Genomic DNA, 17,402 nt, shown 5'->3' with positions numbered 1-17,402 from the left:
TTCAAAAAGTAAACCTGTGTTTAGAGAAGCCAAAAGCCTAATGTAAACAAGGCCATAAAGCTTCTCCAGTCCTTCTGAGCGAGTGTGGCAGAGCTGTTTTGTTTACAGCAGTGCCATGGCACAGCAACAGCTGCAGGAGAAGGCTCAGGACAGCCTTGGAGTGGAGCAGGGCTGCAGGAAGCTGAGAGAAGCCCCTGCTCCAGAACGGAGGGACTTGTTCCAAAAGCAAAGATGGTGACTTTAAAAGCTTCCCACTGTGCTCCAAGTTTGCATCTGAAGACTAAGAGGTGACCTCAGAAATCATGGGAAATATTTGGGAAAAGGTTTTAAGCAATTTGGTTGTGAATAGGCCCAAATCTCCAGTGGGAAAAGAGCCTCCCCAATAAGCTGGGTGTCTTGGGCTTAGTTCTTCATAGAATAAAGACTACTAATTAAGTGCAATTTTATTTATTCTAAAAGAGTAAAAACAGTCAATATTTTCCAGACTCCTAAAACTACTTTGAAAAATATAGAACTACTCTGGAAAAAGGGAAGAAATATTTTAGGATTTCTTTCTATTAAAAAAATACTCCTAACACTAGCAAAATGAAAAATAAACATAGTGGCTGCTGGTCTTGGGAGCCCTGTGACTGACTGCTGCCTGCCCAACCCTGGCTGTGTCCAGACAAGGAGCTTTGTCAGTGCTGGTGGTACCAGCCAGACACCAAAGCTGAAGCCCAAAGGTGTTGTTTAAGCCCTTCCGTGGCAGGAGGGGCCCACCTTCAGGCATGGCCGGACACCAGGGCCAGCAGCTGCAGGGACAGGAGGTCCTGTTCTGGATGGTGATTGCACCTCCACAGCAATGAGCTGGTAATGAAGCTGGGGCAGGGACGTTCGGTACTGGCTTGTGGATGGCCGATAACCAGTACAGCTCTTTCCAGCTGAAGTCTTTGGCTGGATTTGTGAAGCTGCAGAGGCACTCCCGTTGAGAGAAGAGGTGTCAGAGGCCCCCAGCTGCTGCTGGCACACAGGGACCCTCCTGCACAGTAGGGCCCAGAGCTGCCAAGGCTCCCCAGCACGGCTGCAGCTGCTGGCACAGCTTGGCCCAGCTGGAGAGCTGCCCCTCGAGGCCTCAGTGAGCAGGGGATGGCTCTGGGCAGGGTCCCAGGTCAGCAGCAGGCCCCAGAGCGCCTCTGCCTTTCAAGGCCAATCTCTTCCCCTTTCTTCTTCCTCCCTACCTTGCTTTGCCTCTGCCTGCTGCTCCTGGGGCTGCTCTTGGCCAGGCAGCCTCAGTGGCAGCCAGCACTGGCTGCAGCACAAGTGTGTTCCCCAGGACAAGGCCCCGCAGTGAAGAGGCCAAAGAATGCCCTGGGCAGCAGCAGAAATCTCGGCAGAGTTATTTGGGAAACCACTGACTACCCACAAGTCCACAGTAGCCTCACTGAGAAGGCTTCCTGTCTACAAAAGACTTTCAAAAGAAGCTGTTTGAGGGAAAGAGGAACAAAGCACTCACCATTTTCTCTTCCAGGTATACCATATTCCAAAACAGCATGAAATGAAGACAAGCTCCAAACAAAGCACGCCTGCTGTTATCGCTAGCCAACAGCGTGTTCCCTGACAGAAAGTCCTTCCACTGCCCTTCTGGGAATCAGGAACACGTGTTGTGGTGCCGGCTGCATCTGTGGGAGCAATGGGCAGTGAGAGCCCGTGCTGTGCTGCGCTGCTGAGCTGGCAGCATGCTGGGTATGGCCTGGACATTCTCTGTTTGCCCCAGAGCTGGGGCCTGCAGGCACCTTGCTGCCCCTCGGCACAGGCTGTGCCACCCAACAGAGCCCAGAAGGCCGGGAGCAGAGCCCGGGGGCAGCACAGCTGCTTGGGCAGTGGCTCCTTCCAGGGACTCAGGCCAAAGCCATCCCTGAGCAGCCACTGCCACCCCTGACCCTCCCTGCCCTGTGACAGCTCCCCCAGCCCAAGGGGACAGAGCCAGGCCCTGTCAGGAGCCTGTGCAGGCCCTGCCCAGTTGGGAGCCAGGGCTGGCTGTGGCCCTGGGCTCGCGGCAGGGCTCCCACTCGGAGCTGCTCCTGTGCCTTGGGCCTCTGGGTGCTCAGGGCCAGCTCTGGGAGCAGCTGCAGCAGGAGGGATGTTGGTGCAGAATTCCCAGTTCCCAGGGGCTTTGAATGAGCTCCAGAGTCCTTGGAGCTGAGGTGCCTCAAGCTTTGGCTCCTTCTGGGTCATGCAAGTGCCAGCCCTGGGGGCAGAGCTGCTGCCACACGGCCCCGCCGAGGGCTGAGCCCAGCACAGCAATTACCTCCTGTGTCTGGGCCTCTGCCTGCGATTGCCTCTCTTCCTGAATCAGGAGTTGCCTGGGAGCCACTGCTTCCTCCGGGAAGTGCTTCGTTGTGCACAGCCTTTTGCTTCATCCCTTGAAAAAAGGAAGAGGCACAGGTAGATCAGATGGAAGAATACTACATTCAGTACGGTGGCATTTCCAGAAGGCTGAGCTTGTCAAAGTCATAGATAAAGTTCAGGAGAACACCTCTGATTTTGGGGTAGGACCAGGCCCCTCCTTCCTCCAAAGAGCCACAAAGTCATGAGCGGATCGCGCAGGCCGAGGGCACACACGTGCATGGCTCTGTCCTGGCACCTGCAGCGATGCCGCCCTGGCCGAGCTCTGGCCTCTGAGCTGGCAGCTCTCCCAGGGGGAAAGGCCTTGACCTACCCTCACCATCTCCCACAGCCTCAGTCCTGGATTTGGGATGGGAAGCCAGATCACCTTCACCAAGAGGTTTGGCTGCAGGGAAAGGTAAGACAGAAGAGCTCCCGTGGCTCTGTAGGAGATCCTCAGGCTCCCTGGGGCCACCAAAGGAGCCGTGCCAGGCAAAGCCCTGAGGCACAGCCCTGGGCCCGGCCCCTTCCCTCACTGCTCTTCTCTGTGGTTGCACAGAGCACATGGAAGGAGACACTGGCATTGCACACAGGTAGAAGATTGACAGCTAAATGCTCCTTCCTCCCACTGACAGCAATGCTGTGGGATCCCTCAGGGCTTTGGAAGGGAGCAGGGCAAGGTTTCCAGAATCCATCAACCCTCAGATTATGTTAAGGGGAATGGCACATGGGTGACCTCTTGCCACCTCGATGCTGATTATTCTGTTCAAAAAGGCGCATTAAGAGCTTGCCTCCAGCATTCTCTAAGGATTCCAAACCATCATGTGCCAAGGCTTCCAGAAAAGCCGTGTCCTGATCCCACTCTAGAACAGAGCACAGATCAGAACTATGGCCATGGTGTGCTGGGATAACCTTCTGCTTTAGGAAATTGGGCACTGCAAGGGGGTCATGTAATGCCGTGGGAGCCAGATGTCAATGGACATGTCCAAAGCTGCTGAGGGACCTAAGGAACTCTGGGCTGGCTCTGGTCACTCTCCACCCTCTTTGCAGGCCCTGTGCAACATCTCTGGAGGTTTGGCTGGACCAGCCCAGGGCCCCTGAGAGTTCTCTCACTCCCACAGAAGAAGCCCTCCCTAATAAAGCCCTTGGGAAAACTGCAGCACGCAGTGCCACAACTATCCCTCCTTGCCTCTCTCTCTTGGGACAGCTCAGTCAGCCCAAGGAACAGTCAACCCCTCTCAGACAGGGCAGATCCTGTGGGAAGAGCTGCTGGCACACAGCCCCACCAAGGGCTGAGCCCAGGACAGCAATTACCTCCTGTGCCTGGGCCGGTGCCTGCAATTCCCTCCCTTGCTTCAGGAAATGCCGCCTTCCATAGAGCCTCTCGGTCCACCCCTTGAGAAAGGAAGAGGCACAGCTGGGTCAGATGGAACCATTACATAGCAGGGAAGTGGCCTCTTCAGGAGTCAGTGCTTGTCAAAGACATGGAAGAGGATCAGGAAAAGGCCCAGGCTCTCTCTCTTGTCCAAACAGGCAAAAGCCTTATCTGCTCAGGGACCAGGAAATTACAGGGGGTCCCAGGGTGTACATGGCCCATGGTGCAGTTTGGGCAGCCTGCCTGCTGATGCCAAATGCCATCCTGCAGAGGCTGGGGAGAAACTGCAGCCAGGCCAGGCTGGGAAACAGCCCTGCAGGCCGTGAAAGCAGCAGTGGGGCAGCGAGGCTGCCATGGATCCTTTCCTGCTGTGTTGGGCACGGCGTGTCCAGATGTACAGAGAAAGCTCCTGGCTGCTTTGTCTCAAGAGAAGGCTGAGGGAAATGCACCCACCATGGCCTGTGTGCAGTTCCTTCATGATTTCTTTCAGGGTGTCATGTGACTCAAGTGATCCCTTCTTTCCTGTGGCTTTGTTCTTCTGTCTCGGAGGACCTTAACAGAAGATATTTCCATTTCCCAGGAATGGATCCCACAAAACCAGTGTTCAGACTGTGAGGTCAGCAGGGACACACCACTCACCCCTGCGATGGGAGCTGGGCTTGCGGGCAGTAACCGACCCAGGAGCTGGGAAAGTCCTCCCTGCAGACACACCTGTAACTGAACAGCCACAGAAGCTTCTCTCATCTCTGCTGATCTCCACAGGCAGCACTGAGCTGCAGGAGCCATGAGGGGATCACCCAGGCCGAGGGCACACACGTGCACGGCTCTGTCCTGGCACCTGCAGCGATGCTGCCCTGGCCGAGCTCTGGCCTCTGAGCTGGCAGCTCTCCCAGGGGGAAAGGCCTTGACCTACCCTCACCATCTCCCACAGCCTCAGTCCTGGATTTGGGATGGGAAGCCGGATCACCTTCACCAAGAGGTTTGGCTGCAAGGAAAGGTAAGACAGAAGAGCTCCCATGGCTCTGTAGGAGATCCTCAGGCTCCCTGGGGCCACCAAAGGAGCTGTGCCAGGCAAAGCCCCGGGGCACAGCCCTGGGCCCAGCCCCTTCCCTCTATGCCCTTCCCTGTGGCTGCACAGAGCACATGGAAGGAGACACATGCACTGTTCACAGGAAGAAGATTGACAGCTAAATGCTCCTTCCTCCCACTGACAGCGATGCTGTGGGATCCCTCAGGGCTTTGGAAGGAAGGAGGGAAAAATTTCCTGAATCCATCAATTTGCAGACTCTTCAGGAAAATGGCACGTGAGTGTGCTCCTGACACATTAACACTGATTATTCTGTTTGGAAAAGGTACATTGAGAACTTGCCTCCAGCATCTTGCAAAGTCTTCAAACCACCATTTATCATCATTTCCAAATAATCCAAGTCATGATCCCATTCTAGAACAGAGCATAGATCAAAGCCATGTGCATGGTGCACTGGAATCCCCTTTTGCCTTAGGGATCTGGGCATTGCACGGGGGTTGGGTAAGGCTGTGGGAGCCAGATGTCAATGGACATGGCCAAAGGTGCAGAGGGGCCTGGGGAGCTCTGGCCTGGCTCCTGGTCACTCTCCACCCTCTTTGCAGGCCCTGTGTCCCATCCCTGGAAGTGTGACAGAACCAGCCCAGGGCCCCTGGGGACTCTCTCCCTCCCACAGAGGAAACCCTCCCTTAAGCCCCTGGGAAAACCATCCCCAACGCTTCCCAGGGAGAAGGGAGCGCTGTCCCGGGAAAGGGAAGCCAGGCCGCATGCTCACCTGCTCCCTGTGCTCGCTGTGGAGAAGCCTGGGCAGCCCTGTCAGGCAGGGCCACTGCCAGGAGGAGCAAGAGGATGAGGCGCAGAGCAATGGCCATGCTGCCTTGCCCACTGCCAGTCCTGCAGCTCTTGCTGCCACCACTGTCCTGACACCGCTGTCTCAATGTCAGCACCGCTGCTGCGGCCGCCGCTGCTGCCGCAACAGTCGTGGTCAAGGACTGACCGCTCGGTCCTCGTGGTGCTGTGCAACCACGGGGCTCTGGGACCTCTGTGACCTCAGAGCCTGCTGTCACCTCAGCCTGCTGTCATCCCAGAGGCTGCTGTGACCTCATGGCTTTGGCTGTAGCCCCCGAGTGTACTGCCATCTGTACTGGTGGACTGCCCTGACTGTAAATCTTTGACTTCATCAAAGTGTCATTGCTAAACAAAACCTTGGTTTTGCCTGCTGACATTGCTGGTCAGGCAATGCATCCCAGGAGATGCTCTTGATGGTTGCCTCTTTTCCTGGGCATGGCACTGGAGGCCCAGGTGATGCCACTGAAAGAAATGTGCCCTCAGCCCAGGGACACTCAACACGGCCCTTCACACCAGCCCCTCCTTGCCCCGCCGCTGGTCACAGCAGCCCCTGCCTGGCTCCTGCCTGCCCACACCGTGGTCAGCCCCACCTGCTCCTGGACATGGAGCTCAGCCAGGGCTGGTGCTGTGTGGGCTTTGCTGGTGGTACCAGCCGGACACTGGGGTGAGAGCTCCATCTCTTTATTGGAACAGAAGAGCTGTGCTGGGCCCTGCCCTGGCAGGAGGGACCCACCTTCAGTCCAGGCCACAGAGCAGGGCGGGTCCCTTCAGGGACACAGGGCCTTGCTTTGGGTGGTGGCAGCATCTGCACAGCAGCAAGCTGGTAATGCAGCTGTGACAGGGACATCACGTATGGGCATGGAGATGTGAAATGTGTGGTGCAGGTGTCCCTGAGGGAGGTGTTTGGCTGGACTTGTGAAGCTGCAAAGGGGCACCTGTTGAGAGAAGAGGCAGCTGTGGACCCCCAGCTGCCGCTGGCACACAGGGACCCTCCTGCACAGCAACGCTCAGAGCTGCCACGGCTTCCCATCAGCTGGAGGTCTGGCACACCCTGGCCCAGCTGGACAGCTGTTCCTTGTTATAGCTGATAAAACAATATTTTCCTTCACAGATTAAGTTTTTGCATCACAAGTATTATGATATAGTACAACTTATACTTACTTTTAAAAGTTTTTTCTAATCTCTCAGTTTATGTATTCACTGTATAGTTCATATGAATAGTAGTGTGAAAATATATTTTAGGCCTTAGCAAAATATTAAAATGGAGACTAAAATAAGTAGTTCTTTGTAACTACCTCAGAGAATGGTGTAAAGCAATTATTCTGTTTCTTACATCTGCAGACTGGCCTCTCCAAGTGATAACAGTGACAAGAAACAGGACATAAGCATCTGGGAAGAATTTATTATCTCAATTGTCACTATGAGGCAGTGTGATCCAATAGGATAAAACTACAGGAAGAAATAAAATATATGGACCTAATTAACAGAATGTCCTGTAGACAAGTCAGAGCTTTAAACCAAACAAGAGAGTTCCTAGAACATCAAAAACTTCAAGGAATATTTGAAAAATACGTAAGATAATGAATATGCATGTAACCACAGCAATTTAACCATATGTAGGGAATAAGATTTTAAGCTACCTCAGTGCTCTTTGTTTGCCAAAAGTACCCCAGCTCTGGATTAATTCTTTGTCCTTCTTTTATCCTTTATTAAACTTAAAACTTGTAAAGTGTGGACTCTGGTTTTCACACCCTCAAGGCCCCGGCGAGCAGGGGATGGCTCTGGGCAGGGTCCCAGGCCAGGAGCAGGCCCCAGAGCAGGTCTGCCTTTCAAGGCCAATTGCGTCTCCCACTCTTTCTCCTGTCCACCTTGCTTTGCCTCTGCCCACTGCAGCAAGCACACCTGGGCCTCATTCAGGTCTCTGTGTGGGCTGGCAGTCAGCTTCTGTTGGGAATTTAAAGCTTTTCCTCTACTTTCCACAGCAAATAACAGACCTCACCCAGCTGCACCAAACCCCAAATTTCACACTAAAAATAACCATTTGCATTTTCCTCCATTCCAGCCCTGAAGAAAACAAACTTCACTTGCGGGAGCTGGCGGCACGGTGTCCTCCAAGACCGTTGATGAGCAGGACAATATTCCAGGGGAAGAGCGGCAAAGCCAAAGTTCACTGATGCTTAGGAAGCTTTGCAAAACCTTCCCACCTGTGCTGGTGTTGCACCCTCCTGAGCTCCTGGAGCCCTCCCTCAGCTCAGGCGCAGTTTGGACAGGAAGGGGATGGTTCAGTTTGTGCCATGTGGGGACAGGAGGAGGGAAGACTTTGCACACACTGTCACCAGGGCAGGGCTGTTTTCCTTTATGGTGCCACGCGGTAGCACGTAATCTTTGATTTCATGGGAGTGAGGGAGGTGCTGAAGGGCAACAATTCCCTGTGCTAAGGACATCTTCCACTCACACAGCAAGGCAAGTGAAGGGGAAAGTGCAATCTCTCTTTCCTGGAAGGTGTTCAGCTTTTAACAAACTAGTTTTGCTGAAGATGAGCCTAGGCAGTGGTGAGTGAGAGCATTTGATCAAACTCCCAGAGTATCCTCACATCTGTTTGGACACAATTTCTCTTTCTTTTTTCATTGTGAATGCTTTCTCCTGCCCCACTGCCTCCTGCTTGGAGTTGTACGTGCAGCAGAGTCCCAGAGTTTTCTCAGCAGGCCTGTGCAGTGAGTTCTGAGCCAACATGTGGCTCTGCTGCCATCCCAAATCTGCGCTTTCCTTGCCCAGCCTGAGCGCAAGTGGGGCATGTGCTGGGCGTGGCTGGAGATTTTCATCACCAAAATCCTCCAGCGTCATGGCATTTCCATCTGCCCATTGCTTTGGAGAGCACAAATCACAAACCACCCATCTCAGCTGATAAATGTCATTGCTTGCAGATTGCTGCAGCCGCACAGCTGAGCTACAAATACACATGAATCAATTTCAGTTGAAAAATGGCATTTATTACAAATTGCTACACCTGCGCTGACAATACACAACTATCAAAATCTCCATTAAGTTTAAAAAAAGTCATTTATTATATTAGCACAACAATGCCTCGTAAAAATATACAAATACCAACTAAAGTTAGCAAAAACTTATTGGCAAATTCTACAAGTCACTATAGACAAAGATTAATGAGGTGATTAACAACTTATTACAGATTACTACAAGCTTACAGCCCATATAAAACTGAATACCTTTATCTATACATATATAACAATCTACAGACGGAAATACAGATTAAATAATACATATTTAATACAATATATATACATATAGATCTATAAAACAAAACTATTTAAAAAGATACAAATGCCAGTGTCCCAATCTAAATGTCCATAGAACTACATAAGAATAAATCAGCTGCCCGATCTTCAAAGCTTCTCCCTCAGTCTTCTCCTCCCATGCAGAGCAACTCTCCTGGACAGGGACAGCAGATGGGACATCTGGGAGGCAAAGGGAACAGCGAGTCAGTCCTGGGACCTTTCCCTTGGCAGCAGCTGCACTTCCAGCAGGGAAGCGAAAATCTCCGAGCCTCCCCAGGAGGGTTGGGAAGAACAAGCAGGCCGAGCGGGCCAGCGTGTGGCGAGCGCAGGCGCGGCGGGACTGTCCCGCATCTCCCGGCAGCCCGGCACAGCTCCCGGGCCCTGCCGGCACAGCTGCCTTGCCCAAGGACAGCCCCTGTGCCGGCCGGGGCAGCAGCGCTGAGCAGCCCCAGCACGGGCAGGGGCCGCACCTGCCCGGCCGGGCAGCGCCCACGGACAAAGCCCACGCCACCCTCAGCCCTGCCCGGCCTCACCAGCCCTGGGGCCTCACCCAGGCTCTCGCGTGGCCCCAGCACATCCCTGCTCACTGCTCTTGCTCCAGGCCTTCAGCTTCTCCCTGCTGGCTCCTGGCAGTGTCTGGATGTCCTCAAGCTCTTCAGCACAGCTGTGGTGGCAAAAGTGGAGGCTCTGGAATTGCTTCCAAGGCCTGGCAGAGCTGCAGTCCCTGAGCTCTGTGTGCTCCCTCCTGGCCCCCTCCATCCCCTCAGCCCCGCCGTCCTCTCGGCAAACCCCCAGCCCCCTCTTCAGTTTCTTCGGCCTCTCCCAGGCCTCTCACCCTGCTCAGTCCCTTCTGAGCCGTTGTGTCCCCTCAGAGCCGGCACAGCCCTCAGCCCGTGCCTCTGTCACCTCAGTGCCACCATCGCCCTCTGCTCCCCCACAGCCCTCAGTGCCCCCAACACCTCAAGGTTTCCATCGTCCCTTCAGCATCAGCGCCTCCTCAGCCCCCTCAGTCTCACCGTCCTTCAGCAGCTCCTCACAGGACAGTGCCTGGGGCCACCGGCAGCTCCCACCGCTCCAGGGACAGCCAGGGCTGCAACTGCAACTGCTGCTCCGCTGTCCGGCCCCAGCTCGGACCCAGCACAGGGGGACACAAGGGGCACAGCGGGAAAAACAAGAGATGAAAAAGGCAGCCAAGGGGGAAAGAGGCAAAAATGCAGCCTAGGCCGACACAGCTCAATCTATGGACCTATATGTCTATATAGCTCTAACTAAAGAACTATGCACATATAGAAATGAAACTTTGTGTGCATAGAAATGTTACTCTCTACATAAAGAAATGTAAATTTGAAAATCTATAAATCTAACTGTATACATAGAAAAAAAATCCTATTGCATCCGTAACTAACTATACATACAAACTATACAGATGTAGAAATAGATACACGTAGGAATACAACTTTATCAATCTATACTTGTAAACTATATGGATAAATAAATAAAGATAAAAATCTCTAAATATATCTATAAAAAGAGGGATGCCACCTGCTCGATGGTCACAGGCTCTCCCTCTGATCCTTCTTCCCACGCAGGGCAGCCCTTCGGGCAAGGTAGATCACATGGATATCTGGGAAGGAAAGGCAACTCTCAGTCAATGCTGGCCTCTGTGTAGCTTTCCCTTTGCAAGTAAACTGTCCTGCTAGCAAAGGCTGTAAAAGATGGCCTGAAAGGCACACTCTCACTTGAGAATATGAAGCCTGCTCCATAAAGAACAGGGATCCTTCCAAGTTTTCCAGTCTTGTGAAGTTTTGAAGTACTCCAATCAATTCACAACACTCCCAGTGCAAATGGCACCCAGGAGAGCTTGAAACACAGACAGTCCCAGCTCCCACAAAGAAGCCCAGCCTTGTTCTTTCTCTGGGCTGACACAGAGACGTCAGTCCTCACTGCAGTGGCTGAAGCTGAAGGCTGCTGTGAGCTGTGAACCAATTGGGACACGCAGCTTGGTGACACAACTGCCACCAGCTCAGCTTTATTTCCGGCTCTCTTGCCACAGCAGAGGACTCGGTGTCAGAGCCTCTGGAAAAGCATGGAGGGGCAGGGCTCGCGGAGCTTGTGCCAGTGCAGGATTGGAACTAAAGGCACCAGGAAGCACCAACCCTGCTTGAGACAAGAACTCAACTCTTCTCATCTCCCTTCCTGTCAGAGGCAGGCTCAGAGCAGCTGTCTCCCATCTCTCTAAAGCCGGCTGGGCTCACTCCTTACCAAGCTCCTCGGGCTCCTGGCAAACGTTCACACAGCTCCTGCCAGCAGGCAAAGCTCCCTCTGCTGCAGCCTTGTTCACAGCCTCCCCTCCTGAAGAGCCACGGGCAACACTAGGATTGACCTGAAAAAAAAACACAAAGAAGGAAACGCAAAGATCAACCAATAGATTCTGCAGGGATACAATCAGAGCCTGCCAGATTTCCTTCTGTGCACCAACAAATTGCTTTTGAAAACTGGTATATACGCGGGAGTTTGCAGAAGACAAAGGCTCATCGCGCTTGGCAATAAGATATGGGCAGTTCCAAAAAATCCCCCTCCCCACCTCCAGTCTGCCCTTCCTCAAGAATAAATCTACCCATGCAATGGGTCTGCATATTAAATGAAAGAAGAGAAATTCTTTGGCAAAGTTGTAGAAGAAGATGCAAAAAGGCCTGTGCCAATGCAGAAACTGAACACTCCAGGCCAGTCTGGGAAGAGACAAGACTTAAGAAAAACGGGATTCCAAAGTCCAAAAGGGAATCTGTCAAACACAAGGACTAATGGGCCCTGATTGAAATGCTCTTCAACACAGGAGGAGCCCCTGGGCTTCAAGGAGTCCTTAACCATTTCATGTCCAGCACCAACCTTGTCCTTCTCACCAATCACACAAGTCATGGGGCCTAAAAACCAAGACATCTGCCCCCTGAAGACTCCACGGCTCACACACTTCATCCCTTCTTCCTAACAAGGAGCTCTGGGCCCCAGAGGCCTTCAACAGTCCAAAACACTGACTTCTCCAACACGCTCCAAGAGCTGTCAAGGCTGACAAGGCTGTTGAGCGTGGGGATGACACTCAAGCCATGGAGTGGGCGCTAAGGATGGAGTCCTGCTAGCTCCTGGCACAGGGATGTGCTCTTCCCACCACAGCCCTAAGCACAACAGTCTCCTGCAGGCTGCAGCTTTGCAGGGACTGTCTGGCAACACACATCTCTTCTTTCCACAAGGTGACTGTGCTCAGCCCCTTTCATCCCTGTCCAATGGAATTACCTGAGCAGAGGGAGACCTTTCAGGCAGAGGTGGTGAAAGCATCTCCTCCAGTGTCTCCAGAACAAGGTCCAGATCCAGCGGTGGCAATTCCTCTTCCCCAGGAGTACTCCATACCCAGCTTGGGGCTCTCCATGCTGCATAACCAGCACTGCCAGCTGGAGCACTGGGGACTGAAGTGCCCGGGGCGGCTGCAAGAATCCAAAAACATCGGTGAGACTCCAAAATGAGGCTTTGGGACGCAGAGCTTTATTGCTGCCATGGATCAAACATCACAGGAAGCGCACAGCAACCTCAACTTCAGAAATGTATTAAAAACTTCCCAGGGAATTGGAAGAGTGAGCTCTTCCCCTTCAAAAGTATTATCCTAATCGATGTGTACATAGATTAAAGTATGGCTTGTGAAACTGATCTAGACATGCACACAGACATAATCACCTTTAATCACAGCCTTTTGCATCTTCCCAGCAGCTTTGGCATTTGGCTGCTTGAGTTTCTCATCACAAGAGACCACAGAAAGTGCATTCACCCAGGAAGAGGCCAGAGGTGCAGACACACATGCTAAACTTAAACTGCGAGTTTATTCTAAGGAGCAACCATGGAGGTGAGGCCATGGTCTGCAGCTGCAACTGTTCTGGGGACTCCCAGCGTGCACTGAAATTTCATAGCATTATTTGTGGGAGAGACTGTTGGAAATGGAAAATCTGCAGCCTTAGAAAAAGCCTGGATTGATGGAGTGATGAAAGTACACAGACATTAGGTAGAGTAATTCTAAACCTATGTTCTTACAATTGCAAGTAAGACTATGCCTAGAGTAAGTAAGAAATTATATGAAGTAAAATAGTTGGAGGTATCAAGTGTAATAGTGTGATTTATAAAGTAAGTTAGAGCTCTAGGAACTATAACAGAAGTGTGTGTGAATACGTGACCTGTTAGCTTGTTGGTTAAAAGACAGACGCAGTGTGGCAAAATCAAGTAAAGGTGATAGCTTAATAAGTGAAAACAAACTTCGTGCTAACTGTCTACTGGACTAAAAAGTTATATATTGCCATGTGGAGAAGGAACTCGTAACTTCCTCAAGCTGTGGTTGACTTGTTGCGTGTAAATCTCACGCCTCGGGACTGATATCTTATTGGGCTACTTAAGCAATAAATCATCTCAAAGCATGGTGGTCCCATCCCTTGTATTTCATCTCAACAAAAGACAATCTGTAAACTCTGCAATATCCTATCAGAGTCCTAGTTTGGCTTCATCCAAAGAAAAATGGGAGTTCACCTGACACCGACCAGTTGTGGAGAAATGTTCTTTGCCTCGCCCTTTGACCTCTACACAGAGGCTGCCTGGAAAATGCCCAGAACATCCTCCAAATCTGCAGCAAGGATGGGAAAAGCAGACAGAGATTCTTTTGATATTCATGATCCTGCTTCCTAGTACCCTTGACACCTGATTCTGACAATCAAATGTACACATGACAGAGCACCATGGCAAAATACTTCAGTCACTTTTTGTGATCTTTCTGAAAAGCCAGGAGAGAAACACATTGCGTACCTGATGGGATGTTGGCTGGCAAGTGCTGCTCTGGAGAAGTGCAGCTGCTGCTCTTTGGAGAGGCCACAGAAGTGCTTTGATGGTGCGCAGGAAATGCTGGAGTGATGAGCTGTGGCTGGAATTGAAATTTGTGTGTGCCTGGCTTGCCTGATGAAACCCCAGGTGCAGATGGAGCAAACACTTTCTTGGCACGTGCTGGGGAAGCTTCACGCCCTTGAGGATCTGGACTTGTCCTGGAAGGGCCTGCAGGTAGCTCTGAATCCTCAGGGGAGGCAGCACTGCGCTTCTGGCATGAAGGAGCTGTGCAGCAGGGAGGGAAGAAGAAAGGAAGCAAAGGGAAGGCTGGGTCACTACTGCTCCTCAGGTGTGCCCTTGGCAGCAACTGTACTTGTCCCAAGGGAGACAGAAGCTCCCATCATCCCAAGTGGGGGGAGAAGGAGAAAATTCCCTTCTCATGTTCTGAAGCTTTGCAACAACCAATTCCTTGTCTACTGAGCTCTCCCGTACTTATTCATCTGTCTGGGAAAAGTGTCCTGCTGCCATTCCTCGACAGGAGGCAACTGCCAGGAACTCAGCTGCCAGCTCTTCTCCCTTCTGCTCCAAAGGCACACAAAAACTTTAGAATCACAGCCTTCCCTATCTCCCCAGGAGCTTTTAGATTTGGCTGCTTGAGTTTCTCATCACAGAAGGCCACAGAACGTGCATTCACCCAAGCAGAGCCCGGATCTTCAGGCACACACTGAGAAATTCTACTGTGAGTTTATTCTAAAATCAACCTTGTAGGTGAGGCCATGTTCTGCAGCTGCAGCTGTTCTGAGGCACACAGAGTTCATTTCAACGGCACGGCCCGATTTGCAGGCCAGTCAGTCTGAAACATCTGCAATATCCTATCACCGTCCTACTTGGACTTCATTCCAAGAAACAGGGGAGTTCACCTAACACTGACCACTTGTCTGTCGGGCAATATTTTTCACCCAGCCCTTGCACCTCAGCAGACAGGCTGTCTGGAAAATGCCCAGAACAACCTCCACATCTGCAGGAAGGACAGGAAGAGCAGAGAATACTTTGGCATTCACAGTCCCACTTCCTAGTACACTTAACACTGTTTTCTACGTGATTCTCACTTGAGATCTAGCCATGACAGAGGACTCAGGGAAAACACTTGAAAGGCTCAGTTGCCAGGACCTATTGGAAAAGGAAGGGTAGAAACTCTTTCCCTACCTGATGGCTCGCAGGCTGGGCTGTGCTGCTGAGAAGATGAGCAGCTGTTGCTGTGTCCCAGGGCCCTGCAAGCAGCTTCACGGTCGACTGGAGTGAGGTGAACCATGAGCTCAGGATGGCGTTTCAGGTCCAGGCGAACCAGTGGAACCGTGAGCTTGCGAAGATTAAATCTCTGGATGAGCTCTCTTGATGGTTCCACTGGTGAAGCTCCAACAAGTCCAGAGGTGGCACAGACTTTCTTGGCAGCTGCTGGGGAAGCCTCACTCTCCTGAGCACCTGCACTTCTCTTGGAAGGGCCTGGAGGCAGCTCTGAATTCTCAGGTGAGGCAGCATCGTGCTTCTGGCGCAAGGGAGCTGTGCAGCAGGGAGGGAAGAAGAAAGGAAGCAAAGGGAAGGCTGGGTCAATACTGGTCCTCAGGTGTGTTTCCCTTGGCAGCAACTGTGCTTTTGTCAGGGAAGACAAAAGCTCACCTCCTCCCAAAACAGGGTGAGAAAGAAAAATATCACCACATGTCTTGGGGGGTTTGATGCCTATAGAACTTCAGTCAAACTTACAAGCTGCTTCTATAGGTTGAGTTATAAGATATCAATATAACCTAATATATCCGTATCAACAGATATCAAAGGAACCTGAATCATAACTTAATGTATCTATTTAACTTGATATAGACGTCTTTCTATGCATTGTAGTGTCTAGTATATGGTTAACTAGTTGCTCAGAGCTGGAGACCCGCGAAAAAAAAAAGAAAATCTCACCAGGTGGTCAGTTTCAGAGATAGGGAAGTATAGTACTAATGAAAAATTAGCAAACATCAAGCCAATTAGCCTTAGCTAACTTATCTTAGCTAACAAGATAAAGAAATTAGACATGTTAGGACCAGACAGACCAAGGAACACCGTAGCTGTGCATGCTCTGAAGACAAAGTTGAAAAGTTCAGATGCAAAGACGACTTTGGAAGCCTTCATCAAAGACCCCCAACGACCCCCAAACTGGGGAGGCGCAAGCACAGTGAAAAAGAACTATCTATAGTCATGAGATTATACTATGTAAATTAATTCCAGAGTATATAATATACTGTGTCTATTAGTTCCATATGTTATAATGACATAGTAACACCAAGCAATAACTAAATATACTACAGCAATTGACAAAGGTGGATGAATTAGGAGGAGAAATCCTCCTCACCTCCAGCACTGAAATAAACAACTCTACACACACGGCTCTATGGGATTTTATTCCCTTTGCAACAACCAGCTCCCTGTCTACTGAGCTCTCCCCTATCCCTTCAACCCTTGGCAGGAGGCAGCTGCCAGAAACCCAAATGCAGCCCGGCACAGCTCCCGGGCCCAGGAGCTCGGGGCGGTCGCGGTGAAATCTGCTGTTTCTATAGTGCAGCCAGCCCCCAGCATCGCCCGGCACAGCCGCCACAGCCCGGGCCGGCACTTGGTGGAAGCCGCAGCGGCCGAAGTGGCACAGGAAGCTGCAGAACTTCAGAGCTGCGTGGCTCTGAAAGTGTGTGGGGCTGGCCCCTGATCGCCGCCCAGGCTGAGCAGCTCCCGCTCGAAGAGGGAGCGGTCGATGAGCAGTCCCTGGGCCTCGACCAATACGCCCAAGCCCTCGGCTCACCCGCACTCCCGGAGATCGCCCCGAGCGTCCCAGGGCCGCCCAACGAGCAGCGCCAGCCACGATGCAGGGCCGGGCCGGCTGCCGGCCGAGCGGGCCAGCGTGTGGCGAGCGCAGGCACGGCGGGACTGTCCCACAGCCCCCGGCAGCCCGGCACAGCTCCCGGGCCCTGCCGGCACAGCAGCCTTGCCCAGCACGGGCAGGGGCCGCTCCTGCCCGGCCGGGCAGCGCCCACGGACAAAGCCCACGCCTCCCTCCGCGCCCGCAGCTCCCACCCCGTCTCACCGGCTCTGGGCGGCTGCCCGGTGGGGAAGGCAGGCAGCGACCGGTCCGTGGAGGGCCGCTGGAGGCGGCTGGGCTGGCGGCTACGCACCTCCAGCCCCGCGGCCAGTCTCTGCCTGTTGGCCCTGGTCCGGCGTTTGATGCGGAGCAGGAGCTCGGGGCGATCGCGGCGGAAGTTTGGGTTCATAAAGTGGAGCAAAGCCCCGGCATCGCCCGGCACAGCTGAGCCAAGCCATGACGGCACCTTTTGGAAGCCGTACAGGTTGAGCTGGCGCACGAAACTGCCAAAGTGCGTGGCTTTGAAGCAGTCCGGGGCCGCCCCCGCCCCCTGGCCGCCCCCTCCGTGGGCGCCGCCCGGGCTGAGCAGCTCCCGCTCGAAGAGGAAGCGGTCGATGAGCAAGCCCTGGGCCTGGCTGTCCCAGCGCACGGAGCGGACGCGGGGGCTGTTCACCAGGCCCCACAGCTTGGCGGGGAAGGTGCTGGCATTGATTCCGGCGGGCAGCGGCAGCTCCTCCATGGCACCGATCTGTCTCC

General features: G+C 52.8%; 2 protein-coding genes and 1 long non-coding RNA gene across 3 annotated transcripts in view; all 3 read right to left on the bottom strand.

The window, feature by feature from the left end:
* Nucleotides 1-1,516, bottom strand: part of LOC131590146 (proline-rich protein 36-like) — a 125,264-nt gene extending 123,748 nt beyond the window's left edge. Inside the window, exon 1 of the mRNA XM_058860047.1 lies at nucleotides 1,493-1,516. Coding sequence (XP_058716030.1) covers nucleotides 1,493-1,516 — 24 coding nt within the window. The remainder of the gene's footprint in view (nucleotides 1-1,492) is intronic.
* Nucleotides 1,517-8,892: 7,376 nt separating this feature from the next.
* Nucleotides 8,893-10,229, bottom strand: LOC131590237 (uncharacterized). The gene is made up of 3 exons (XR_009280038.1): nucleotides 9,925-10,229; nucleotides 9,459-9,572; nucleotides 8,893-9,088 (listed from the first exon to the last, which is right to left on the bottom strand). It is a non-coding gene; the product is annotated as an uncharacterized LOC131590237 (long non-coding RNA).
* Nucleotides 10,230-10,444: 215 nt separating this feature from the next.
* LOC131590193 (uncharacterized) lies at nucleotides 10,445-17,092 on the bottom strand. The gene is made up of 6 exons (XM_058860101.1): nucleotides 16,872-17,092; nucleotides 14,963-15,316; nucleotides 13,742-14,041; nucleotides 12,197-12,384; nucleotides 11,171-11,291; nucleotides 10,445-10,532 (listed from the first exon to the last, which is right to left on the bottom strand). Exons 1-6 carry the CDS (start codon nucleotides 17,053-17,055, stop codon nucleotides 10,462-10,464), a joined length of 1,218 nt encoding a protein of 405 aa, XP_058716084.1. The 5' UTR covers nucleotides 17,056-17,092; the 3' UTR covers nucleotides 10,445-10,461.
* Nucleotides 17,093-17,402: the final 310 nt, after the last annotated feature.

The sequence above is a fragment of the Poecile atricapillus genome, chromosome 32, assembly GCF_030490865.1.
Source record: "Poecile atricapillus isolate bPoeAtr1 chromosome 32, bPoeAtr1.hap1, whole genome shotgun sequence".
NCBI lineage: Eukaryota > Metazoa > Chordata > Aves > Passeriformes > Paridae > Poecile > Poecile atricapillus.
Note: the sequence above shows the minus strand (reverse complement) of the source record. Positions and strands in the feature narration are given on the sequence as shown.

Coding starts and splice junctions, on each gene's coding strand:
- LOC131590193 (XM_058860101.1), bottom strand. CDS start 17,055: ATGAACCCAAACTTCCGCCGCGATCGCCCCGAGCTCCTGCTCCGCATC. Junction 12,385..13,741: donor GCCAGCCAACATCCCATCAG/GTACGCAATGTG, acceptor GGATTCTTGCAG/CCGCCCCGGGCACTTCAGTC. Junction 11,292..12,196: donor AAAGGTCTCCCTCTGCTCAG/GTAATTCCATTG, acceptor TTTTTTTTTCAG/GTCAATCCTAGTGTTGCCCG.